Raw genomic sequence first — 23,068 nt, 5'->3', positions numbered from 1 at the left:
CTCAAGGGCGGAGCGCTCAGGCGACCGCTTCGAGGCTCGTTCGTCGAGGCGGCATACAAGGACGAAGGGCGGCGGCACACGTCTTACCTTGCCTTCCCTTTCCTTCAACTTCATCATCAACATCAACAAATCTCACAATGGCAACCGCTTCAACCTCCTCAATGTCAGGCTCAACGCCGCCGTCCGCGCACGACTCAGCCCGCCACGCTTTCAACATCAAAGTCCTCCGTCGACACGATGCCAGCATCTCTTCCATCCTCTACTCTGCCTCTTTCGTCGTCCTCTACCAATACTCGACCTCTTCGAGCTCATGGACAAAGACGGGCATAGAAGGTCCCATGTTCCTCTTCAAGCGCAGTGAGAGCCCTTTTTATGGGGCTTTTGTTCTCAATAGGAATGGGGTGGAGAATTGGGCGAGTAGTATAAGGGGGGAAGACGATTTGGAGGTGAGCGAGGATTTTGTCATTTTTAGGTCGACGAGCGGTGAAAAAGGGGATCACGATGACGAAGAAGATGACGAGGAAGATGGGGATGGGGATCGCGTCGTCGGTATTTGGGTCTTTGAGAAGGAGCAGAGAGTCGCCATGGGGGATGAGATGATTAGGTGCGTTCGGGCGCGGTGCGGTGCGGTTACCGCAAATGGGGGCAAGTTGCTGACCTGCTACCTCCTCTTTTCGCTAGATTGCAAACCCTTGCTGAGCAAGAGGACGGTCAAGAGCCGGCGGGAATCACCTCTACCACCTCTGCACCGTTACAGCAGCAGCAGCACCACCAGCAGCAACCACCGTCGCAAAGCATCTCCCTCGACGCCCTCTTCGCCTCAGCTTCCTCCTCCTCCTCTAGCAGCTCAGCCCCTTCCCAACCACCCGCAGCAGCTGCCTTCGCTCCTACACCGCCAGCTTCATCGCAGGCACAGCCGAGCCAGCTCCCCGGATCCGGCGCTTCACTGCTGGACGCCATCTTCCAATCTCAGTCTCAGTCTCAGTCTCAGTCACAGCCTCAGACGAAGCAGCAGGAGGAGAAGAGCGCGCAGCCAGCAGCAGCGCCAGCAGCACCATCAGCACCACCAGCAGTAGTTGAGGAGAAAACGGCGTCGCCCAGAGATGAGGCAAAGAACAAGAAGAATGACTCGGCCGCTGCTGGATTGATGGCCATGCTTGGTCTTGGAGGAGGGGCTGGGGCAGGAAAGAAGGAGGAGGAGGAGGAAAAGAAGTCAAAGGAGCAACAGGTCACGCAATCCTCTGCACCACCAGCACCTGCACCTGCAGCTGCGTCCAAGACTGAGCCCAAGACAAAGTCAAAGTCACATACCTCGACAAATGGTACTGCCACAGCCTCCTTCCCACAAACGGCATCCTCCGTGCTACTCGACGCGCACGAGGCGCATCGTTCTCAAGCCAGCCAGGAGACAGCTCCTGGGAGCGAGAGCACGACGCCAGCGATGATGATGATGAGCAAGGGAGACTTTGTACGGGAGATTCTCCAGTTGATCCATACGGACAAGGACTTTGTGGCTGCCTTGTACGATGGATACGTGGAGAGGGTAAAGGGTCGATGATACGATGTTTCCTTCGTTGATTTCTTCATTCACGCACGCACGCAAGTGCGAGCGATCAATTTATATCAGTTCAATCGATTCGATTCAATCTGATTGCAAGACGACAGAGAGACGGAGGCAAGCGCGAGTCAACTTCGGGTGCTCAGCGCGATACAGGAATTTTCCCCTTACTTTCCCGGCCACGACGATGCCTATCCCCTTTCGATTTTCTTCCACCCTTCCCTCCCCTCCCTTCGATCGTCATCACCATCGCCCCTTCCCCCGGATCCTCCGCTCCAACTAAACCTCCCCACCCACTCCCTACACCCCCTCCCCCTCCCCCTCTTCACCCTCACCCTCACCCTCACCACGCAACCCCACCCTCCAAACCAAAATGTCCTTCCGCTGATACCCAGCTTTACTTCCTCCCGTTGACAGCTCGCTTCCCCTCTTGGGCGCCGCCTCAGTAGCCACGGGAACCGGGACGGGCACAGAAGCGGGGCCTCCTGATGCTCTACCCTGCCTTCTTGTGCTGCCACTCCCCATCGCAGCGCTGGGATCGGCGGCATGTTCACGACGAGATGAGGTAGTGGGAGCTGGTGCGAGAGCCGCAGCTGGAGGGGCAGCACCGCGCTGTGAAGTGGAGGAAGGACGTCGATGATGACCTCGTCGTGAGCGGGTGGGATCAACAGAATAGTAGCGATCTGACTGCTCGAGGTCTTGGGCCTCTTCGTAGTTATAGTCGCGGTCGTAGTCGCGCTCGTAGTCGCGGTCGTATCTCCTACTTCCCTGGCTTCGTCGAGGGAAGCCATACCGAGTGGAGCGGGAGGGCGGATCCTCGTAGTATTCCTCCTCTGGCTCGCGTGGGTAGTAGTCGCGTCTCCTCGATTCTGTGGCGCGTACGTCGAGCTCGAGATCCTGCCTGCGCGCTCCTGCTCCACCACTGTTGTTGCGATGCAAGTGATAAGAGTGGGACGGCTCCTCTTCGTCATCATAGCGATGGGGTCGTTGTCGCTCACGGTCACGATCGCCCTTCAATGGCATGGATCGCGATGCCCCGCCTCCGCCAGACGGCAAGGGACGGGCTGTTCGTCCGAACTCGTCGACGACCGTAGGCGAATAGTCGTCCTCATGGTATCGACGTCGCTCCTCTCTCGCGCTATGTCTTGGCCTGTTCTTAGGGGGACGAGATGACGAGGGGAACGGGACCGTCCCCACATCCCGTATCGTGGGTTGTGTTGCTCCACTCGTTCTCGCTCCCCCTCTTACCCGCCTAGCCAAGTCCTCGTGCTGCTCCAATAATTGCGGGCTCAGCCCGTCAGTCAGCGGCGAGCCAGACGCTGCAGGAATCGGATGACTTTCCTGCGCCACGCCCAGCATGGAAGCCGAGGGCGCGACTGACTGTACTGCAGGGAGGGGACGTCGCGCTGGTGAGAGCGGAGAGGTAGCGCTGGGCTGCTCCGCAGGTCTATCGCTGCGATCCCTGCGGCTGGCGGCGGGACTTACGGCGGCTATGCGACTGCGGGAGAGCTCGTCTTCTAGTCGGGATTCGAGCTCCCGAAGTTGACGTTGTAGCGTGGAGATGATGTGTTCGGAGGAAGTGTTGGCGCCTGCCGCCGTTGGCGTGGATTCTTGCGGAAGGGGTGGGGCGGGGCCGGCTGCGGGCGTCGTAGTGGTAGAGCGCCTGCCGGGCTGCGAGGGCTGGATGACGATGATGGGCGAAGACATGCGTGGTCGACTGTCCTCGGCTTCGTACTCATCAGGATAGGACACGGCTCGCAGCGCCGCAGCGGCCTGCTCGGCGAGATGTCTCGGTGGGGTGACATAGTGTTGCCATCCTCCTTCTGCCAAACCCTCCCATACCCCTCCCTCGACTCGAATCCTACCTTCATCCCCGGCAAGCCGAGCAGCAGCAGAGCGAGGCAATGGCGTCTCAATGGCGCTCCTCTGTCGCCCGTGACCAGCAAATGGAGGTCGCTGAACGCGTCCAGGCACAGCAGCGCCAGGCGGTCGAGCCTCCCTGCGTTGCCTCGCGCCCTCCATCGACCGTCTAGCCGCGTAACGCTCCCTCTCGTCCGCGGTGGTGGGCAGATCGCTCTCCTCCCAATTATCGGAAGAAGCCAAAGCCATGCCCGTCCAATCCCTACCATGGCCGGGGCCGTGCCCATGCCGAGCACGACGTTGTTGCTGCCGTAGAGTGCTCCTCCGCCTGCGTCGGGAAGCGATAGTCGACGTGCCTGCAGAAGAGTAGCCTCCACCTTCCCATGAGGACGAATAGTAGTCACTTGGTCGCCTCCGCTCATACGGGGCTGCACGCTCGCGCATCCGTGACCCAGAGAGGTTCGCAACGGTCGCGGCAGCCGCCTCTCGCTGTCTCTGTCTCTCTCGCCTGTCAGCTTGTGGTGGACCGAGGGATGACGAGGACTCGTAGTTCTCCGCCTTGCGCGCAGGTAGGGCATAGAGGGTCGATCCGAGGAAGCGCGACGTCGTTGGTTCTCCCCTGCTTTGTTTCTCCAGCGCAATCAGCGTCGCAAGGGAGGCTTGCGTGCCGCCGGCGGGCATGGCATCGTAGTCGACTGGCGACCAGCGATCCGATTCTGCCGCTGTTGGATCGATGGGTGGCGATTGGGGAGCCAAGGGCTCAGAGACGGCGCGATTGCGGGCGGTAGGTGGGGATCGACCATCCATTGGCGCGTCTGGTCGTCTTGCTCCGTCGAGCGGTTCTGTGCGCGGATTCATCGAAGAACGACTGCGCTGTCGGCCTACTGTGCGGCCTTGAGGGATCGAGGGAAGCATCGTAGGAGCTGCAGGAATCGCGGACGAGGCTTGGACAATCTCTGCTCGCCATGGACCATCCGCCGACGTCCAGCTCTCCCGCTGCGCCTCCCTGTTGCGCCCAAGAGGCAGCGGCAGAGACGAGACATCCCCACCCGTCGCGGGCAGCCCATCAATAGGCGCTCGAGCAGACGGCGGGGTTGATGCGACATCTCTGCTGCTGATACCGAGTCCCTCCGTGGTCGCCACAGGCGGCAGAGCCACCCTCCTGCTCATTCCTAGCGAAGACACACGCGCACGCGGCGACTCGAGATGCGTGGACAGGCGGCCACTCGCTGCACTCCCGCTCGCTGTACGACGATGTCCAGCCCCTGCGCCGAGCGGGAAGTGCTGACCACGCGGTGTGCCAGCAGAGGTAGACGGCGTGCCGGTAACCGTAGCCGTTGTTCCCATGCCGCCAGGCCCCTCAGTCGCCAGAGTGGCCGACGACGAGAGGTGGCCGCGCACACTAGTCTTGGACACGTCCGACTCCGCGAGGGAGGGCGGCTTGATCCTCGAGCGCAACAGCTGGTCGTCCTCGTCGTCTCCGGCTATCTTAGTGAAGGACGAGTTGCTACCCTCGGCGGCGTGACCCTGAACGTGGGCTCGATCGCGATCGCCCGACGCTGTGGTAGGTGGTGGAGCAAAAGTGAGACGATCTCGCGACGAGTCCTGGCTGTTCGACGCTTTGGTGGGTGGAGGTTTCACTCCGCCTTCGTCCCCGAAATCCGCGCTACTGCTGTTCACGGGTGACTCGACGTGAGCGGGCATGTCGGGCGCGATGGAAAGGGCTGTGCGTGGACGCTCGTCAACACCGAATGTCTGGCCGGAGGCTTGCTGCCTCAAGGCCGCAGTGGCACGCGATGAAGGACGCGAGTCTGGGTCGAGGTAGCTGGCGGAGAGCTTCGAGTGTGGGCGAGGGTACAGTTCTGCAGAGTTTGGGCCTCGCGGTAGCGGTGACCCTCGATCCGAGTGCAGGATTTCCATGCGGCTTGCTACATCCTCATCGGCTCGCCAGGGTACTGAGTGGATCGTGGCCAACGTGCCACGAGGAGAGGGCAGTACGGGTGCTGTCTCCGCCTCGTTTTCGTCTCCATGAGTCTGGATGCTGTCGTCCCAGAAAGGCGTCGAGGTCTCGTCCTCCTCTTTAGCTTTGCCCTTGCCCTTGTCTTTGTAGCGCGATGGCTGTGGCGACTGGCCAGCGCCGCCTGATTCAGACTGGCTGCCTGATCCTGTTCGCCTTCGGGGTCGACGTGGTCTTTTCGGCGGGACGGGCTGTGGTGCTGGCGGCGGTGCGAGTGAAGAGAAGCTTGAGGTCGACGAGGAGTAGTGTGGCGTCGTCAAGAGATTCGTGTCGCTTGGCGGACGAAGTTGGTGGTTCTGGTCAATCTTCTGCACGAGCGGTTCGTCAGGCGCAGGCCTCGCAACGATCGCCGAAGCGCGAGGCGGCTCTGATACGGCTCTCTGCCGCGCATCCAGCGCTTCTACATCAGTAGGATGGAGCTGCTTGGACCCTCGCCTTGGCCAGCCGAACATGACGCCCAGCGGAACACGCTTGCGCTTCACCTTGAAGCTTGACTGGCTTGCATTCGCCTGTGCAGCCACGACCTCGTCCTCTGCAATGTCTTCCCAACCCTCCTTCGCTCCAGGTCGTTGCGCTGCCCTCGCTGCCCCCTCGACGTACGCCTGCCTCAGACTGGTAGCAGAGCTGCGAGCCCCACTCCTCGCGCTTCTCTTACTTCGTATGCTACCATGCGAGCCAGCAAAGCTCGGCACACGTCGGACACTGCCTCCAACTGTGTGCTGCGTGAGTCTAGGACTCTTGTGCGGTGTGGCCGCTGGATCGCGCGCCTGTTGTAGGCGACGGGCGAGCGATCCCATCTCGGGAGGTGCCGAGGTCATGCGAGGGCGAATTTGGAAGATGGGTGGCTCTTGAAGAGGCATCGAGTCGCGGCTGGACGAAGGCAGACCGGATGCGCGAATCGTAGAGCCGCCGATGAGCTCCGGCTGCGGAAGAGTGCCACTGCCCTTGCGAGCTCGCCCGGTGAGCCGCGAAAAGAATGAACTTTTCCGCGGCCGGGCAGCGTCGTCTTCGCGGCTTCCTCTCTGGCGTGAAGGTCGAAAGAGGTCGTGGATTAAGGAAGAGTCCCGCTTCGTGGACGGCCCAGCCCTGAGCATGTTCACCTCCGACCGCAGCGCCGCGTCCGAGTTAGAGGACTGCGAGAAGCGGCTCTGCCCTTCGTGGTGGACCTCTGCGCGTCGCTCTACCTTCGGCGAGGCGATTTGAAGGGATCGCGGTGGAGAGCGCAAGGATTGCGGAGGGGAGCGCAGTTGCACAGGCTCTCCTTCGAGCTGACTGACGTAGAGGGGAGCAGCCTTGCGCTTGAGGGAGCCTTCGCTTGGCTGTGGTGACCGTATTTGCTCGACGGCTTCGTCGCTTTCGCCGCCTGATGTGGTTGAAAGGTTGGTAGGATCGGCTGCGCGTGTGATGGGTGGTGGTACGAGGAGAGCATGCTCGGCCATGATTGGAGAAGAAGCTAAAGGGGCCACCCCGCTCGCAGCCTCGTCCTCTTGCTGTTGCGCATTTCTCGACCAGGGGAACGTCCCGACGTCGGGCGAGTCTGCATCGAGTACAATGGCTGGCGTGCCGTAGACCGAAGGTTGCGGGCCATAGGGCGTTGGCGCATCCTCTACAGCCATCACGGGAGCCGTCTCCTCGTATGGGTCCACCGCGACTTCATCTGCGGGAGCAAGCGGGGATCTGGACCGACCCAAGGTGGCTGCTCCCTCGCGCGAACGCGGCGCACGCAGAGCTGGTCCCGAAGACCAGCTGGCCCGGCGCACGACTGGAGGTGCAGGCGAGGAAGCTTCTGAAGCGCGAGACTCCCAGTACGCCACCAGTCGCTCGCGATCCGTCTGTCCGGTGCTACGCCTTGAGACGTCTCCCCCACCCAGCCTGCTCGCTTCGGACAATTGCGGTTCAGAAGCTCGCCTTGAGCTGCTGCCCGACCCGCTACGACCAAGTCCCATCATGAGAGCCTCAGCGAGTGGAGAAGGTAGCGGTCTCGGCGGTGGCATCGGCTGCGTTCCCGCACTGCCGCCACTTTCGTTGCCTCCTTGTGCCTCCTCCAAGAGCGACCCGCCACCGCCGCCGACTCCGGCGCTGCCAAAGTCTGACCCTTCCTCTGGAACCTCGGGAATGTCTGGGTACAGCGGTGGATTGCTGACTCGATGTATGGCCCGCAAGGCCGCAGTAGCTGTCGGAGTGACGACAACTGGTGGATTACGCCCTGCATTGTCCCAGGCGGGGTAGGTGGGGAACCAATTGACTTGCGTCTGTGCCTGCACATCGTCGCTGTTGGTGTCTACGATGCTTTGCAGCGGCATGTCGCGGTGCGCATTCCATCTCGAAAGGGCTGGAGGCTGGAACGATACCCCAGAAGTAGGTCGTGGTCGTCGCCTCATTGGCCCTACGTTGCCTGGATCGCGCTCTGTGGTGAAGCTGGACTCATCGTCGTGTTCAGGCGGCAAGATCTCCTCACCGTCAGCTTTGGTGTGCCCCGCCGACACGATGTCTTGGCTTTCGATCGGCTGCGGTGCGGTGTCTGCTGAGCCACGTCCATGATGTGACTGCCCTTGGCCCATGGCGAGCGCGGCGAGCGCGGTGATCCGCCGTGCCAATAATGGGCGGATGGCGCTGCCCCGATGGAGGCTCGAGTGCGCACAAAGCACCACTCCGCCTCCCCTGCAACGTTGCTGCTACGATCCCTTGCTTTCCTGCCAGTGACTTGCTTGTCCAAGGAGCTTACGTGTAGAGAGAGTGTGTATAATGACGCGCGCTAGGGCCAGCCCTGCTAGACGTGTGCGTGGGCGTGTGCGTACGTGCGTGCGTGCACACTCCGGCGAGGCGAGGCCGGCTGTCCTCGGCGGCGGGGTGCGACTATGATACGAGTAAAAAGTACACGGTGCGCGGTAAGAGGGATGGATGAAGTCGAAAAAAGTGCGTTGGGACGATCAACACCGCAATCTGAAGTCGAATGGATGGCTAGAAGGAGAAGGAACAAATGGATAGCTAAGCACGCAAGCCAAGCGCATAGGGGGAGGCGGAGGGGGGGGGGGAGGGGCAAGGCGATAGGTGCGTGTCGACCAGAGTACCGGTTCGCATCGCCCAGCAGCAGTCCTCCGAAGAAGCAGCTCTAGCGCGGCACGGCGGAGGGAGACGGCGGCCTAGCACCCTGAGTCGACGTTGACGCTGAGACGAGACGAGACGAGAACAGCGATTGACGTCTCGCAGTCTTCGTCGCACGTCGCAAGGGTAGATCTCCCTCCCTGTTTCTCGGCGAGCTCATTGAACATCCATCCCCGTTCGGGCAGGTCTTTGAGCCGTGCAGTTTGACGTCGCGAGAGCGAGCACGACGACCTCACATCTCGTGTGATTAGGAGAGGGGTGGACCAAATGCAGGCGGGCAGGTGCGGGAGATCGAGAGTCGAGACAGAAAGAGCCAGGGGCGCCGCCCCGCCCACCCAAGCAACGTCGACATCAGGGCCGACGCAGCCGAGCTGTCGAGGTGCAGCTTCGCGGGCCTTGTCAACAGAGGAAGGTCAGCGGAGCGGGGCGGCGGGGGCGGCGGAGGCGGCGGCGGCGGCGGCTGGGCGCTAGTCAACAAACGGGCTGAGCCTGAAAATTGGCATCGATAGCCGGCTTTCAAGTTGAAGTCGACGAACGAACATCCACATCCACACCGCGCGTACGGGCAGGCGCTTGAGCGTCCCTTCGTCAACACTCTCACGATGCACGCAGACATGCCATCAATGCGGCCAGTCAATGCGGCGAGAATTTGTGGGAACCACTGCTACGTCTTGTATTGGGTCGGGGTAGTCTCAGCGGCCGCTGCGAGGTCAGTGGTCTCAACTGACGCGTAGATTTCATCTCGAGGCGAGACAGCGCTCTTGCCGGGACACAGAGGGAGAGAGAGATGAGGATGACGAATGAGGAAAGCGTAGGTGTGAGACGATGAGGCCGCAACGAGGGACCCGACAGCGTATCGCCTTGTCGGCGGGCCGCTTTACTCGAGATTGGCAAAAACCCTTCGTCGCCATGCTTGCATCTCATTGAATCGACCTTGCAACGACGTGCTGTGAGCGGGAGCGCAGAAGGAATTGTCAGCAAGCACAGTTCTGGTCTAGTCGTCTCGCGCCGCACGCACATATAGCTCGTCAACTCGTCCAGCCGCACCTGCGCATCATCAATATCGCGCTCGTACTTGTCCCCCACCGCAGCACAGCGCTTCTGGATGCTCTCCTTCTCCTGCTGCTCGGCGAGCTGCAGCGCCTTCTTCTGAGCCTGCTCCATCTCGTGCGCTCCCTGGCGCGTTGCATTTGCGCGTGTGTGGGGGCGGAGAAGAGGCAGGTTGGGATCATCGTCGTCTGATTCGATGCCGCCAATGCCGGAGTCTTGGTTCGACTCGGGCGAGAGGGTCGACTTGACGAGGCGCATACCCTTGCGCATGTGCTGCCAGGTGGCTCTGCCTAGGTCGTCGTCATCCGCGTCGGGGAAGTGCTGCTTGTTCTCGACGTCGTCGTGATGATCCTTCACCTCGGGCGTCTTCTCCCGAGCTACCTTTTGACGCTTCTTGCCAGGCGAGTCCCCTCCAGCCTTGCGCTTGCGGGTCGCGGCTGTGGCCGTGGTGGTGGCGGTTGGCTCCGCAAACCCTCCGCTGGCGCCCTTCCTTGAAGCTCGAAGTTGACGAGCGCGCTTGATCGTGTTGGCTTCTTTGGTGCTGAGATACATCGAGACCACGTCTCCATCGATGGTAGCGTTGCGCGTGGAAACTGCTGTGGGGCTCGTTTGATCATCTTCGCCGACGTCGCTGAGGCGAAGCTTCTTGTTCTTGGTAGCAGCGGGACCCACGGTAAGATCGGGTGGGGCCGTAGCACCCGCAGCTGCGTCGCGGTCGAACGTGGTAGCTTGCTTACGAGAAGTCGCAGTCGGCGATGGCTGGCTCGCGGCAGCATTGGCAGCACGTCGCTGAAGTACAGCCTGCGTTGGGCTTTGCGGAGTACGAAGACGCTGCTCCCTGCTCTTGTCGTCGTCCTCGTCTTCGGTGGCGCTTCCCATGTTAAGTGCGGAGACGTCCATTTGATCGCCGTGGTCGGGCGGGGCTGGAGGGTCTCGCTCAGAGTCAGACCTTGCGTCCCACTCGATTTGTTCTCCAGCGGCTGCCTCTTCGGCCTGGCGTTGCTGGATACTCTGAGCGGTCTGAGTCATCATCCAAGGGGCGGTAGCAGACTTTTTCTTCGTTGCCGCAGCTTCAGGCTTGGTCTTCGTTGTGGCCGCGATGGTCAGAGACTGAGCCGTGGACGACTGGCTGGGGTCACCTGCGTCATCTCCTCCTTGATCATTGCTACCGTTCTGCAGCTGCGCCGTGACTCGACGAGCTCCCCTCTTCTGCTGCAGCAACGCAGCGACTCCAGAGCCGCGCGAGGTAGTTGCCTTCTCGATTGCTCCGTTGCTCATGCTCGGCGGCCTGGGCTTCGACTTGGCAGCCAGAACGCTCGGTCCACCATCCTTCTCATCATCCCCATCCTCGCTGTGCGACTCATTCTCGTATTGGCTAGATGACTGCAGCTTGAGCTTCTTTGCATTGGCCTTGCTCTTGCGTGCGGGCTGACGGCGAGCAACTTGCGTCTGGCTTTGCACTTCGGCCTCATCGTGATCCTCGTCCGTGACGTCTCCCCGAAGTTGAGCGCGCTTCTTCGTGGCAGGGCCTGGGCCTCGCCCCTTAGGTACGTTCCCTTTTTGCGTCTGTTGCTGCTGCGCGTCCTTCTTCGCTCTGCCCTTCGCTTGCGAATCGTCGATCTTGCTCTTGGCTTGCGACTGGTTACCCTTGCCCTTCGTCTGCGACTCGTCGCTCTTCTTCTTCTCCGCAGGCTGGGCTGCGCTCTTGACCTTCCTCTGCGCCGGACCAAACTTGGTCGAGCTGCCCGGCGTGCCTTTACCGGAGTTGGTGTCAGAGGGCGCTGGTGTGGGCGTTGTGCGAGCGCGAATGTCGCCTCCCTGAGAAGGCACGGTGGCTCCAGTCTGCGTAGCCGCGCGACTCTCCTCGGACGGCGAAGGCGAAGTGAGCTCCGAGGAAGAGGGGCTTCCCTTGACTGAGGCTGCCGGCGCAACCGTACCCGTGACGTTCGTGTCGTTGAGCGTCTTGGGCTCTGCGAGAGGGCTGAGCTCTCGTGGACCATCGTCGATTTTGTCCTCTTGCTCTTGCTCGGGAGGGGGTGACGCGGGCGAGCTCGGCGCGACGTCGTGATACTCCTCACCATCTTGCTCTTTCGGCTTGAAAGGCCCCAAGATAGGAGCCGAGATCTCCTTTCCCAGCGAGTGCTGGTTAACATAGTGGTCGCTCACCAGCACGCCGCGATCAGCCAATCCAGCCCTGTAGTGCGCCACACTGCCCGCGCTGCACCGTATCTCAATAGCAATGATGTCATCGTCGCCCAAAGGATAGGGCTCGCCGTCGGGTCGCTCAGCAGTAAGGATCGGTCCACTAGCATTGGCGTCTTCATCGTCCTCGGCCGCAAAGTAGAGCGTGATGACCGCATGGCCCGCGACCTGCACCTTGAAATCGGCAGAGGCGAGCTTGTTGAGAGGCATGTGCGCCTTGATGAAGTCGCCATCTTTGTTCTCGGGCTTGCGCGTCTCCTCAAACTCGGTGAAGCCGAACTCGAGGTAGTTGTAGTCGAGGATGACTTGCGTGTCCGTCGTCTTGGTGTAGCTCTCGGCTTCGCCTGTGAAGAGGGGGAGCTTGCGGTCCACGAGCTGAAAGGTGACTCCGCTGCTGACCAGGACTTGAGGTCTGGCAGGGCAAGAGTGTGGATGCCAGTGAGCACAAAGTTGTCTTTGGCGTCCTTGTCTGGTCACGCTCACCGGGTCTCATCGATTTCGCCCACCGATCGGATAGTCTCGCGGATGAGCTGTGCGAGTGAGTAGAACACGCGTGTCAGAACAAGCAGCCGCAGCCGCAGCGCACTGGCCCTGCATCACGCTCACTCACGGCGTTTAGGCTGTTTCCCCCACTCTCTACCCACTTCCGCACCAAGCCCTCGACAACCTCTGCCCTTTTCTTTGTCTCTGCTGCGTCCAGCGTCTCCAAGTCGCACGAAGGGTGCACAAAGGGCTGGAAGAAGCGGTGCCAGTAGTCCTCCTGCCTCACATCCCACTCTCGCAAATCCAGCCCCTGCGAGTCCTCCCGCCTCGGCCTGAGAGCGCGGCTGATCCAGAGCAGGTCGGAGGAGATGTCGTACGTGGGTGCGCGTACCCAAATAGAGCCTAGGACCTGGGACGTGAGGAGACGACGCCCGTAGTGCCTGCCCAGTTTGGAGAGAGTGAGCTCGTGAAGGACGTCAATTTGATGTTGGGCGCTGTCGAGCCAGCCGAGGTAGGCGTCAGAGGAGTGAGAAAGGATGTCACTGATGCTCGGCATAATGACGGGACAGTAGATTTCGAAGCCTGCGCCGCGATGGTTTCGAAGCAGCGCACCGTCAGTAAATCAGAGAGCATCGCAGGCCTATCGTGCACTCACAATCCTCGGCCAAGTCGATTGCCTCCCTCGTCGTGCCCCTTTCCAGCTCCTTCAACCTCATCACAGCCAGCGCTGTGGCCTTGTGGCACAACTGCACCATCTCGACCCTCAACTCGTCGTGCAGTATCTGATCCATCCGGCTCTCGACCTTGTTCCTGGCATTGTACAGGTCGGGGATGGCAGTCGACCACATCTGTTCGTGCAGGGCGGCGACAGCCTTGAAGGTGGCGAGGGGCAGGCGCTTGAGGAGGTACTCAAGGCTGCGCTTCTGGATGGCTACGATGTGCTGCAAGGTGCTGAGGAGAGACGTGCTGGGCGCGACCTGTCCCTTTTGTAGCTGTGCGGACGAGCGAGATATTCAGTCAGTAAGGAGCACCACGCGGCGCACCACCCGCCTGCACGGTGGCATACACTCACCATGCTGAGCAGCGACTTCACAAAGTCCTCCGCCTCCTTATAGCTCTCCTTCTTCCCCTCGTGGTCGTCAGCTAGAGCGATGGCGCTCAGCTCCTGCTTGAGGACTTGAACCGAATCACGAGCTTTGAGGATGTACATCTGCTGAGCGGACGCAGAAGGCACTCGAGCTGCGCTGACGGCGCTGGATGTGCTCATCTCGCTCGCCTTGCGTTGCGTGAGCTCTTCCCCCTTCACAGCCATGGCGCGATGAGCGATGGCGATGCGTGACGACTTGTGATGGGTGGGGGAAATGGGGTGCAGACGAGTCTCAAAGATGGATGGAGAGGGAGAGGGGGAGAGGCCAGAGGCGAAGGGCGAGCGACCGCTCAGTTGCCATTGCGATTGCTCTTACGCTCAGCGCGCGGTGCTTAGCCTCGGGATGTCAGGGCAAAGTGGCGGGTGATAGCTTGGAGCGAGCTCCTCATTTCTCTCCCGCCCTTCGCCTCGGCGACCGGCGCCGAAAGTGGTGCCTGAGAGAGGTGAACGCTGCCCATGTCGCTCCTCAAACGAGGCATGCTTCACGTGCTATCATAATGTCATTGCTCCAAGGAGAAGGCATGATTGTGACGACGGTGAACAAGAGATGATGAGAAGACGATGTGAGTACACGAGTGAGAGTGCAAGAAATCTTACTGATCATGCAAAGCTAGCCTCTGATCCTGACGTGTGTCTTCAGCGCGCAGCTTTCGCGGGTCAATCGCACAGCCCTGCCAACAACCTGACAGGATCAATAACGTCCACGACGGGGTCTGGCTCCTTGGTGCGGGTACGCTTTCCGGGCGCAGCTGCTGAATCGTCATCCGCCTTCTGCGGCGAGGTCTTGGTCTCCTCGTTCCGCTGATCGAGAATCATCGTGAGCGGGCCCTGTTGGTTGACGAGGTAGCGCTGCCTGGCCGTGAGGTAGTGCGAGGATGCTGCTGCGGCGTCTGCGCCTGTGCTCTTGGCAAATGCGCATCTCCTTGCTTCAAGCGCCAGTCTAGCCTCGTCGTCCAATTGCGACTCGTCTTTGATGAAGGCATCAGGCTGGTTCTCGTCTTGCTCCGCCTCCTCGTGCGTAGCATCCTCTGCGTCTGCGCCCATCAGTCGATCGAGAGACGACACGCCCAGCGGCTCGACGGCTATGTGCGGTGAGAGGTCGAAGAGGAAGGCCGCATCGCGTAGCTGGAGCTTGGGGCGGAGCGAAGAGTGAGTGGGCCTGCTCGAGCGGCCTATGAGCGGACGATGCGGTAGGGTCGGTGATGCCGATGAATGGCGAGTGTGCTCGTGCTGGTCGCTGTCCACTGTGCTGAGCCCTTCGTCCCCACCATGGTAGCGTCGCGACCCTTGCTTGTCTTCGCGGCTGCGCTCTTCGCGGTCGCGCTCGTCATCCAAGTCCATTTCGTCTTCGTCACTGGCATCTCTCGATCGCTTCTTACCAATCTCGTGATGCGCCGCCTCATCATCGCTCCCGTTACCAACACTCGTCGGCGCCGTGCTGGTCAAGCTCACCATACTCGAGTCAGCCGTGTAGAGCTGCCCGTTTCGTGCACGACTGGTCTCGAAGAGAGAGGAGGGAGCGGTCGACGCCACGGAATTGGAACCCGTGCTGGTCCCGCGACTGCTCCCGCTGTGCACGCGCAAAGAGGGAGGGTACGAGGTCGTCCCATCGGGTAGCTGGAGCATCTGTCCTTGCGCGGGGGAAGTGGTGCCGCCAAAGAAGGAGGAGGACGAGTCGATGGAGACGTCCGCGCTGCTGCTGCTGCCACTGTCGTCGACTTCCTCGGGCATGCGTACCCCACCTGCTGGACGGTTAGCACGAATTGCCAGGATGAGGGAGCTGGCAATATGCTGTACGTGCGCCTACGATACCACCGCAGCGCGAGAATCGTCGTCAATACCATCCAACAAAGCGTCGCCGCCGCCGCCAGCCGCTCTGCTGCCGCTGCTCTGCGCCCGCTGCTCACCTGAAGACCCGAAAGCATTAGAGCCGAGGCGTCGCCTGATACTCCTCCTGGCAGCCCTTGCTCTACCGCGTGTGATGTCATGAGGTCGCCGAGTGAGTCAGGATCGGGCAGCTGTTTGGATTGGGAGCAAAGAGGAACTCGTTGTGATCGAAGGAGGGCTTGCAGCGTGGCTGCGAGCGGGCGAAGGGGGAGCCGAGGCGATGAGCTCACGATTCGCTGGATCTGATGTATGATCCTTGCCGCCTCGCACTCACATACGGGCAATTTCCCCCGGTGCTCGCTCGTAGCTGTCTCTGCCTCCACTGCCTCCTGCACCCAGTCATTCGCCCCAATCTCTGTGTAGAGCTCGCACAGCCTCCTGCGATCAGCCTCTCGCTGCTTCTTGTCCTCCTCCTTGCGCCGCTTCTCGAGCAGGTCAGCTCCTGCCCCCGCCCAGGACGAAGCATGGGCCCCCGAGGCAAAGGAGCGAGCTGGCGGCTTTCCTGCCGACTTGATGCGCTGTCTCTCGTTGGAAGTGAGGGAGGCGACGAGGAGACGAAGACGCTTGCGTGGCGGGATAGTTTCAGAGAGGAGCGACTTGGATGCTGCGGGACTGTCCGGGTGGTCAACGGCATCCGCTACGGCGCCGTCCCGAGCGGCTTGGCCCCGGGTTGCGGATGGGCCTGGCACGGCGGACGAGGCATTGTAGAGGATGCCGAGAACGAGGGAGTTGTGCAAGTGGACTGGCGGCGGAGAGGGATCAGTGGAAGGGTCGGGTGTCAGCGTACGAACTGGATGGATGCATCCACCCGCGGGGCACTCGGTGCTCACCATCCTCTGCACGCAGGCACATCCGGGCCTGCTGCTCAAACTCATCGCGGGAGATCTTTGCACTGCAGAAGTGAAGCAATGCATTCCAGTACTGCTTGCCGTGGTTGCCAAGCGCCGCTGCCAGCTTGCCCTTGAGATCCAATGTATGCACGCGGGAAGGCGGAGGAGGCGGTGGTGGTGTTGCTGCATGGTGCTCGCGGTGGTCATGGTGCGGATGCTGGCTGCCGTCTCGGCGGTAAGAAGGGGGCGAGGGTGCTGCGGATGTCGATGCGGCACCACTGCTGGACACCGCCGCCGCCGCCGCCGCCGCTGCTGCTGCAGGTGGTGGCCGGAGATAGGGCGGTAGTTGCGGATGCTGGTGTTGCTTGACCTCGACCATTGTGGACGAGCTTGATGAGCTCATGGAGAGCTCGCAGTGTGAAGAAGGCGTTGTGTGGACACGTTGGCGGTGCGGATGGATGCACCCTTGGACGTTACGAGCTCAATGGCGCCAAGACGGGAGCTGTTGGGCAGCGGATGCAAGAACACGGCGAGTCGCTCACTGCGGGTCAGAAAGGACAAAGGCAGGCGGACACAGCACACACTTGGATGCTCGGTGGCTCGCCGTGATGAGGGTGCTGATGGATGGTCGGATGGATGAATGGATGGATGGGCGCACTCTGGACCTCGCCCCCTCGTCGTCGTAATGTCTGGCCAGGCTGGGCGCATCGCATGGCATGGCGGTCCGGCGGTGGAGCCTCCAAACTGAAGCGGGGCCGAACAGGGGCAGCATCGGGACCTCGTCCTGCTCGAGCGAAGATCGTAATGAGTGGATTCGTTGCGTAAATATGTTCACATGATCGCAAGCTTTCTATCAAGCCCACCATCACACCCTCTCAACCACGCGCCTTTGCAGCCACCCATGCTAACAGGAAGCTCGAGAAGGTAAAGGCGGCCATCTTGGAGCGCTCTGAGCTGCACGCCGGCGCCGGCCGCGGCCACCAAAAGTCAGCGTCTCTCTCTCATCCTCCTCCGCTCCGTCCGCACCTAGGAGCGGAAGGAGCGGAAGCAGCAAGCGTCGCCACCAGAGATTGCCGCGGCTCAGCTTGTGTTACTCTTCCCACGCGACGCCCGCGAGATTCGAGACAGGCGCGGTGTTGTTTTGGCCGGGCGGCAGCGAGGCGGCCATTCTCAACGAGTTACCACCATCAATGCCGTAGCCGGCCACGAGCCTCCCTTCTCCTTCTTTCTTGGCTACCGCAATGGCCATGGTGGCCTCCAGTCCACCGCTGGCGACCACGAAACATCCATCATCATCGTCATCAACACCTCGCCCATCAACACCTCGCGTAGGAGCAAGCGGCTCAAGATCGCGGCGTAGAGAAACAGGAGACCCAACATCGTCCTCGTCTTCCTCGCCTCAACGCATGCCAACATCGTCAACGCCGCTGACTCGCCGCTCGCAGACCCGCGTCGCCAGTTTGGAGCAGAGCGATGGCCTCAGAGAGACGGAAGAGCCAGAAGACAAGCTCAGAGAGGCGCTCAGGAGGTCAGCGTCGGGTCGGGATGGCCCCGCAGCTGCGCAGCTTGCTCCGTTGACGCCGACTCGATCTACCAGGGCGCGACCGCCGAAGCCGGCTGACAGGGCAGAGTACGACCCTGCATCGCCTCTGGTGGAGCCCGCAGCATCCTCGCCCTTGCCCTCCTCACCCTTGCCTTCCTCTCACCAAGCATTCCAAGAGCGCTTCGACCGTCTGCGCGCTCGTCTTCGTCAGTCAGACGCGGCGGTCAAGAGTAGAGACTCGCAAGCCGAACCACTGCGTCGCGCATCGTCCCTCAAGTCGACGTCAACAGTCCTCGCACGCCTAGAGGAGAGGAGACGAATTCAAGCAGAGCGTCGTCTCAGCGACTCGCCCGATGCGAGCCCATCCCAGCCCAGCGATCAGCCGCCGCGATATACCCGCCGATCATACCATGCCCGTGCCTCATCTGAGGACCTCACTCCCTCTCCTCCAGCCTCCTCTTCTCCATCCCCATCGCCCAGCGCCAAGCCGGCGGAACTTCCTTCCTCCCCGATCCTGAGTCGTAAGAGAAGCTCCCGCACCTTGGCAAAGGAGGCGCAGCCTCGATCGCCCTTAGGAGTGGCGAGGAGGGTGAGCAATTCTGCAAAGCCTACCGATGAAAGCGAAGAACGCGTGAAGAGCAGGTCCACATCCCCGCTTCATGACCCGCCTGAGAAGCAAGATACCCGCCGTTCGTCATCATCATCGCCCAAGGAGAGCTCGGCACCGCCCCTTCTTCAGATGCCGGACAGCCTGCGAAGTCGCTCGAACAACTCGGTCAGCACAAGCAGCTCCTCCTCTCGCCACGTACAACGCCTCCTCAACGTCGAGCGCGGAGCGGATAATGCAGGCAACTCGCCGCGCAAGCAGCCTTCCTTTGATGACCTGGCACGGAGGATGGCGAACAGCAAGAGCGGCGCGAGCGGCGTGACTACGTCGTCTGGGTCGCCCAGCTTCTTGGAAAGGGCTCGAGCGGCTAGGCGACAGCAGGCAGGGCCGCAGCAAGCAGTCGCAGCTGAGAGAAAAGAAGCAGAGGCAGAGGCGACATCGAGCCCTGCCTCGCCAGAAGAGTCGCTTCGCAGCGATCCCGATACCCCGGGCCGGTCACTTCGTCCTCTCGCCCCTCTGCGTCGCAAGAAGTCCAGTGTAGCACAACAACTCGCAGCCCTCTCGCTGCACTCCTCTCCATCGAGCTCGGGCGCCGCCGCAATGTCCGAGGACGAAGAGGACGAAGCCGCCGTCGAGCTCTTGACGCCTGAGTCTTCGCCCGTAGCCGCGGCTGCGGCTGCGGTGAGGCGCAGTCCTCGCACACCGAAGACGAGAGAGACGTCGCCCGCTTCCCCGTTAGCTTCTCTGCCCTCGAGCACCAGTAGATCGCGTTCATCGTCGCCGCTGCCGGCTCGTCAGCAACAGTCGAAGAAGGAGAGTAGGACGTTGCGCGCCGGCCCACTTCCTCCTGCTGTGAAGGAAAATCGGTCTGAACGCATCGGAAGCAAGGTGCTGGATGAGGGAGAAACGGAAGCCGAGATGCCTGTTCGAAGGTCGCGCGACTCGACCCACTTCGCAAAGGCAGATCCTCCCACGAGGACGTCGACCACACCGACGGCTGCGCCACCGATTGCACGGCCAGTCGCACCTTCTACCACCCGACCCTTGAAAGGCGTCGCCGTCCTCCTCTCCATCCGCTCTCCCACCGGTCAGGACCTCTCCCCTCCCTACGCGGCCACTTTACGCTCTCTCGGCGCCAAAGTTGCCTCTCGCTGCCCCTCTGCAGACTCGCGGAGACAATTGACGCACATAGTCTGGAAGGGAGGGACACCGAGCACACTGCGCTACCTTCGTGGTCTAATGGCGAGGGGTAGTGGGGTAGGTGCGGAGGCAGGGGCGGAGGCAGGGGCGGAGGCAGACGCGGAGGCGCAGGCGGAGCAGGTGAAAGTGGTGAGCGTGCGCTGGGTAGAGGAGTGTGTCGAGTTGGGACGGAGAGTTGCGGAAGAAGGGTACCTCGTTGAGGTGGGGAGGGAGGCGGCGAGATTCGCGAGATCGCAGAGGGAGGGCAGACCAGCTATACCGCCTTCGAGGGGGAGCGTGGAGCAACTTGAGTCTCTTCTTTGCACCGCTACCAGTGGAGTTGGGGGATTGGACCATATGACTCGGCAGGCGATGAAGTTCAAGCCGGAGGTGGGGAGCTTGTTGAGGTGGGAGGTGGTTGCGGAAGGGGGGAGCGAGGGAGCGGAGCAGTAGGGAGCAACAGCTGGGTAGGCGAGGCAGAGTTTCGAGGGACTGTACACTGGATCGCATAAGCATGCACGCTTCGCAACAATTGTATACTAGATGGCGTGGAAGGCAAGCAAAGAAGGGTGAGAGGCGGGCGAGTTCAGTGGCGCAAGGGGGTGACACGCGGGCCGCTAGCGGGAGATGATTGGCCGCTTGCTATCACCCTTTGGCCCAACCACCTACCCGCTCCGTCGAGCTTTTGATGCTTGAACTTCACTCTCGTTTCCCTCCGCCCTTCTCATCATCAACCCTTTTCACTCCCCCGCACTCGCCCATCATGCGCCACGAAACGTTCCACCATCAATACCACCTCAGCGCCCGCACTCCTGACATCCTGGCATGGCTACACAGCCCTCCCTTGTTCTGCTGGGCAAAGACGAAGACTACGCCCATCCTGTGTAATGCGAGCGATCCTTCAGGGGGCCCGTACGATTGTGAGTGCTTCCGCTGCCCCCCGCCCCCCTCCCGCTCCCCCTCCCCCCCACCAGTTTCGTTGATCGTCCGGCAAGCTGCGATGCTCACTACTTGCTACTGCTGGCACACGCGTCAAGCAGGGACCCTAGAGGCGGCTCATATCCCGATGACGTGGCGTACTTTCTTTCAATTCCCGTCCAACGGCTTGATCATGGATATGCAGTACGGCATGCTCAAGTGTCGACTTCATTCTGAGTGGATGTGAGTGTCCAAATTGCTCCCCTCATCCTTGACCTCTCAACGCTGACCTCTTGCCGTGACACAGGATCGATGCTGTTGCAGGGCATGAAGGGGAGGATGTGGCCCTACTGACGGGAAAGGTCAGCTTGGAAGCGCCTGACGTCTTCTTTGGGGTGATGAAGCGACTGATGATTGATTGGATCAGTAAGCGGAACAATGGGAGGTTGGTCAAACGCATTCAGGAGGGTGTGGGGAGGAGCATCGTGACGAGTCAGAGCAACGAGCATGATGCAGTCTGCGAGGATGAGAAGGGACTGTAGATGATGATGCGCTGAAGCAGCCATTTGAGAGATTAGGTCATATCCCATTAGTCTATCTTGTGCTCCTCGCACGATGACCGTGACGACGTCTCGAGGCTCGAGTGTCGCACGCGAGTCCGTCGGACGGAACGGCGAGTCCCGTCGTCGGAGAGATGAAAGTGATGCTCAGCCCGCCGGCGGCTTTGGCTTCTTGCCATCCGACATCATCCTTTCCACTCTCGCATAACCGTCTACGGCTTCGCATCCACGCTTCACCCTATCTCTCGTTTGCTTCATCTCTCGCATGGAGCTATCATAGTCGTAGCAGCTTACGAGCTTGCCCCCTCACCTGCGCTTCGGCTCACACCCTCTTCTATCTGTGAGAGGAGCGCAGCGCCGAATCTTCACCTCTCGCCCTCTTCTCCAACCCTCCATCTCGTCATGGGCGACGACGATGGCGATGCCGCCGCCGCCGCCAACCTCTTCTGTCGGATTGGCAGACCAACCAACGGCAAAGCACGCAGCGAGGACGATGAGTCCAGTCGTCCCCGCCTCGGCTTTCTCAAGGCGATCATCGATCATCATACCCGAGCGAGAGATGTGAGGAACAGCGCTGCGGAGAGGGACAAGACAATGAATGCGTGGAATTTGCCTGTGCCTGGACGCAGCGAGACCACTGCTGGCGGAGGAGCGGCACTCGTCGATAAGAACGCATTGAGTGAGACGTCAGGGTCGACGATCTTGACATCGTCCGATGGCGGATTGAGCGCAGGGAGTGGCGGCAGCAGCAGTGGAGCTAGTCAGGGAAGTTCAGCAGGCGATACGAGGGCCACCTCTCCGCCATCCTCATCGCAGGGCGGCTCATCAGACAAGGAGTCGTCACCGCCGGCCGAGGATGCAGCAGCGGGCGACGTCGCGCCCAGCGTCGCTGCCACACCGGACGATGAGGTCCCATGGTTTCGTCAAATGGCCTCGCTCCCTCACATCCGCAGCGCTGGTATCCCGCTCGTCCAGCCCAGCCCGTCGGCGAGCGCCTTGCACAATCATCCACCACCAGCCGCCCATTCGACCGCATCTCTTCTCACGGCGTCGGCCGCCTCCTCGCAGCAACAAAAGACGCTCAATGGCTCTACCACGGCGCACGCCACTATTCCCCCTACGCTCCCGATCCACGCAAGCTCAACGGCCGTCGTTACCCCGCTCGAATCGCCGCACCTGTCCCCGCTCCTGCCTCCGGACAACTTCAGCATGGTCAACACCTGGCTGTATCGCTCCTCCTTTCCCAAAAAGAAGCACTTCCCCTTCCTCCGCACCCTGGGCCTGCGCAGCGTCTTGACCTTGATTCTCGAGGAGTATCCGGACCAAAATACGCAATTCCTCGATAGTGAGGGCATCACCTTTTTCCAATTTGGTATTCCGGGGAACAAGGAACCCTTTGTCCAGATTCCAGACGATAAGATTGCGGCGGCCCTTTGCACCATGTTGGATAGGCGCAATCACCCGATGTTGGTGCATTGTAACAAGGGCAAGCACAGGACGGGTTGTTTGATTGGGTGCTTGCGCAAGTTGCAGGGCTGGAGTCTGACGACGATCTTTGATGAGTATCGCCGCTTTAGTGCGCCCAAGTCGAGGAGCATGGATCAGGAATTTGTTGAGCTGTTTGATACCGGGAGGGTGTGGAGATTGATGGAGGAAGGAGGCGAGGACGCGAAGCGATGGTTGCCGCGGTGGAGGGTGCTGCGGGAGGGGAGGAGGATCTTGGGCGTGCCTGAAGAGGAGGGTGAGGAGGGTCAGGAAGCAGAGGGCGTAGAGGACGACGAGGCGAGACAAGCCATCGTCAAGGCGTCGTCGTCGTCGCCGTCGTCGTCGTCGCTACCGCCGATGAGGGGAATGTGAGGGCGAGAGACGGGGGCTGCGACTGCTTCACGATCGCCATGATCAGCATCACGACTGCACACGCATCTATCATCACACTGCCTCTGTACTAATAGATATCAATACCCGCAGCACGCATGGGCACCCACGTTGCGCTCTCCATCATCGTGTGCTTGCCATCGTCTTCTTCGCTGCTAGTTATTCACGGCTGCACGTGTTGCTCTCCCGCCTCGCTGCCATCCTGCCAAGGCAACGCCAAGGCCATCATCTTCCTGGCTCCTCCTCA

At 61.1% G+C, this 23,068-nt stretch overlaps 7 protein-coding genes across 7 annotated transcripts; 4 read left to right on the top strand and 3 right to left on the bottom strand.

Moving 5' to 3' along the window:
* Positions 1-194: 194 nt before the first annotated feature.
* BDZ90DRAFT_211198 (PH domain-like protein) lies at positions 195-578 on the top strand (the record flags this gene model as incomplete). The annotated part of the gene is made up of 2 exons (XM_025504099.1): positions 195-483; positions 526-578. Coding segments are annotated over 2 exons (342 nt in total), but the record flags the coding sequence as incomplete, so codon positions are not given.
* A 1,280-nt stretch (positions 579-1,858) lies between these two features.
* BDZ90DRAFT_271783 (hypothetical protein) lies at positions 1,859-8,412 on the bottom strand (the record flags this gene model as incomplete). Its single annotated transcript, XM_025508766.1, has 1 exon — positions 1,859-8,412. Exon 1 carries the CDS (start codon positions 7,994-7,996, stop codon positions 1,859-1,861), a length of 6,138 nt encoding a protein of 2,045 aa, XP_025362474.1. The 5' UTR covers positions 7,997-8,412.
* A 659-nt stretch (positions 8,413-9,071) lies between these two features.
* Positions 9,072-13,621, bottom strand: BDZ90DRAFT_279622 (hypothetical protein). Its single transcript, XM_025509194.1, has 6 exons — positions 13,348-13,621; positions 12,931-13,267; positions 12,403-12,857; positions 12,276-12,322; positions 9,559-12,204; positions 9,072-9,487 (listed from the first exon to the last, which is right to left on the bottom strand). The coding sequence occupies exons 1-6, from the start codon at positions 13,585-13,587 to the stop codon at positions 9,418-9,420; spliced, it is 3,795 nt and encodes a 1,264-aa protein (XP_025362473.1). The 5' UTR covers positions 13,588-13,621; the 3' UTR covers positions 9,072-9,417.
* Positions 13,622-14,073: 452 nt separating this feature from the next.
* BDZ90DRAFT_232239 (hypothetical protein) lies at positions 14,074-16,807 on the bottom strand. Its single transcript, XM_025506180.1, has 4 exons — positions 16,140-16,807; positions 15,584-16,051; positions 15,330-15,499; positions 14,074-15,225 (listed from the first exon to the last, which is right to left on the bottom strand). The coding sequence occupies exons 1-4, from the start codon at positions 16,516-16,518 to the stop codon at positions 14,080-14,082; spliced, it is 2,163 nt and encodes a 720-aa protein (XP_025362472.1). The 5' UTR covers positions 16,519-16,807; the 3' UTR covers positions 14,074-14,079.
* Positions 16,808-17,320: 513 nt separating this feature from the next.
* Positions 17,321-20,039, top strand: BDZ90DRAFT_173556 (hypothetical protein). The gene has a single exon (XM_025503713.1). It carries the CDS (start codon positions 17,381-17,383, stop codon positions 19,919-19,921), a length of 2,541 nt encoding a protein of 846 aa, XP_025362471.1. The 5' UTR covers positions 17,321-17,380; the 3' UTR covers positions 19,922-20,039.
* A 192-nt stretch (positions 20,040-20,231) lies between these two features.
* BDZ90DRAFT_260345 (hypothetical protein) lies at positions 20,232-20,928 on the top strand (the record flags this gene model as incomplete). The annotated part of the gene is made up of 3 exons (XM_025508245.1): positions 20,232-20,388; positions 20,509-20,629; positions 20,694-20,928. 3 exons carry the CDS (start codon positions 20,232-20,234, stop codon positions 20,926-20,928), a joined length of 513 nt encoding a protein of 170 aa, XP_025362470.1.
* Positions 20,929-21,129: 201 nt separating this feature from the next.
* BDZ90DRAFT_232237 (hypothetical protein) lies at positions 21,130-22,920 on the top strand. Its single transcript, XM_025506179.1, has one exon. It carries the CDS (start codon positions 21,349-21,351, stop codon positions 22,801-22,803), a length of 1,455 nt encoding a protein of 484 aa, XP_025362469.1. The 5' UTR covers positions 21,130-21,348; the 3' UTR covers positions 22,804-22,920.
* The last annotated feature ends 148 nt before the right edge of the window (positions 22,921-23,068 follow it).

The sequence above is a fragment of the Jaminaea rosea genome (assembly GCF_003144245.1).
Source record: "Jaminaea rosea strain MCA 5214 unplaced genomic scaffold BDZ90scaffold_6, whole genome shotgun sequence".
Taxonomy (NCBI): domain Eukaryota; kingdom Fungi; phylum Basidiomycota; class Exobasidiomycetes; order Microstromatales; genus Jaminaea; species Jaminaea rosea.
This window is presented reverse-complemented; position numbering and strand designations above follow the sequence as displayed.

Bases quoted from the DNA above. Each gene is read 5' to 3' on its own strand.
- BDZ90DRAFT_232237 (XM_025506179.1), top strand. From the start codon at position 21,349: ATGGGCGACGACGATGGCGATGCCGCCGCCGCCGCCAACCTCTTCTGT.
- BDZ90DRAFT_232239 (XM_025506180.1), bottom strand. From the start codon at position 16,518: ATGGTCGAGGTCAAGCAACACCAGCATCCGCAACTACCGCCCTATCTC. The intron at 16,052-16,139 runs GTGAGCACCGAG...CTCCGCCGCCAG, and splicing joins GTGCCTGCGTGCAGAGGATG to TCCACTTGCACAACTCCCTC. The intron at 15,500-15,583 runs GTGAGTGCGAGG...GCCCGCTCGCAG, and splicing joins CCGGGGGAAATTGCCCGTAT to CCACGCTGCAAGCCCTCCTT.
- BDZ90DRAFT_173556 (XM_025503713.1), top strand. From the start codon at position 17,381: ATGGCCATGGTGGCCTCCAGTCCACCGCTGGCGACCACGAAACATCCA.
- BDZ90DRAFT_279622 (XM_025509194.1), bottom strand. From the start codon at position 13,587: ATGGCTGTGAAGGGGGAAGAGCTCACGCAACGCAAGGCGAGCGAGATG. The intron at 13,268-13,347 runs GTGAGTGTATGC...TCGTCCGCACAG, and splicing joins TGAAGTCGCTGCTCAGCATG to CTACAAAAGGGACAGGTCGC. The intron at 12,858-12,930 runs GTGAGTGCACGA...ATCGCGGCGCAG, and splicing joins AATCGACTTGGCCGAGGATT to GCTTCGAAATCTACTGTCCC.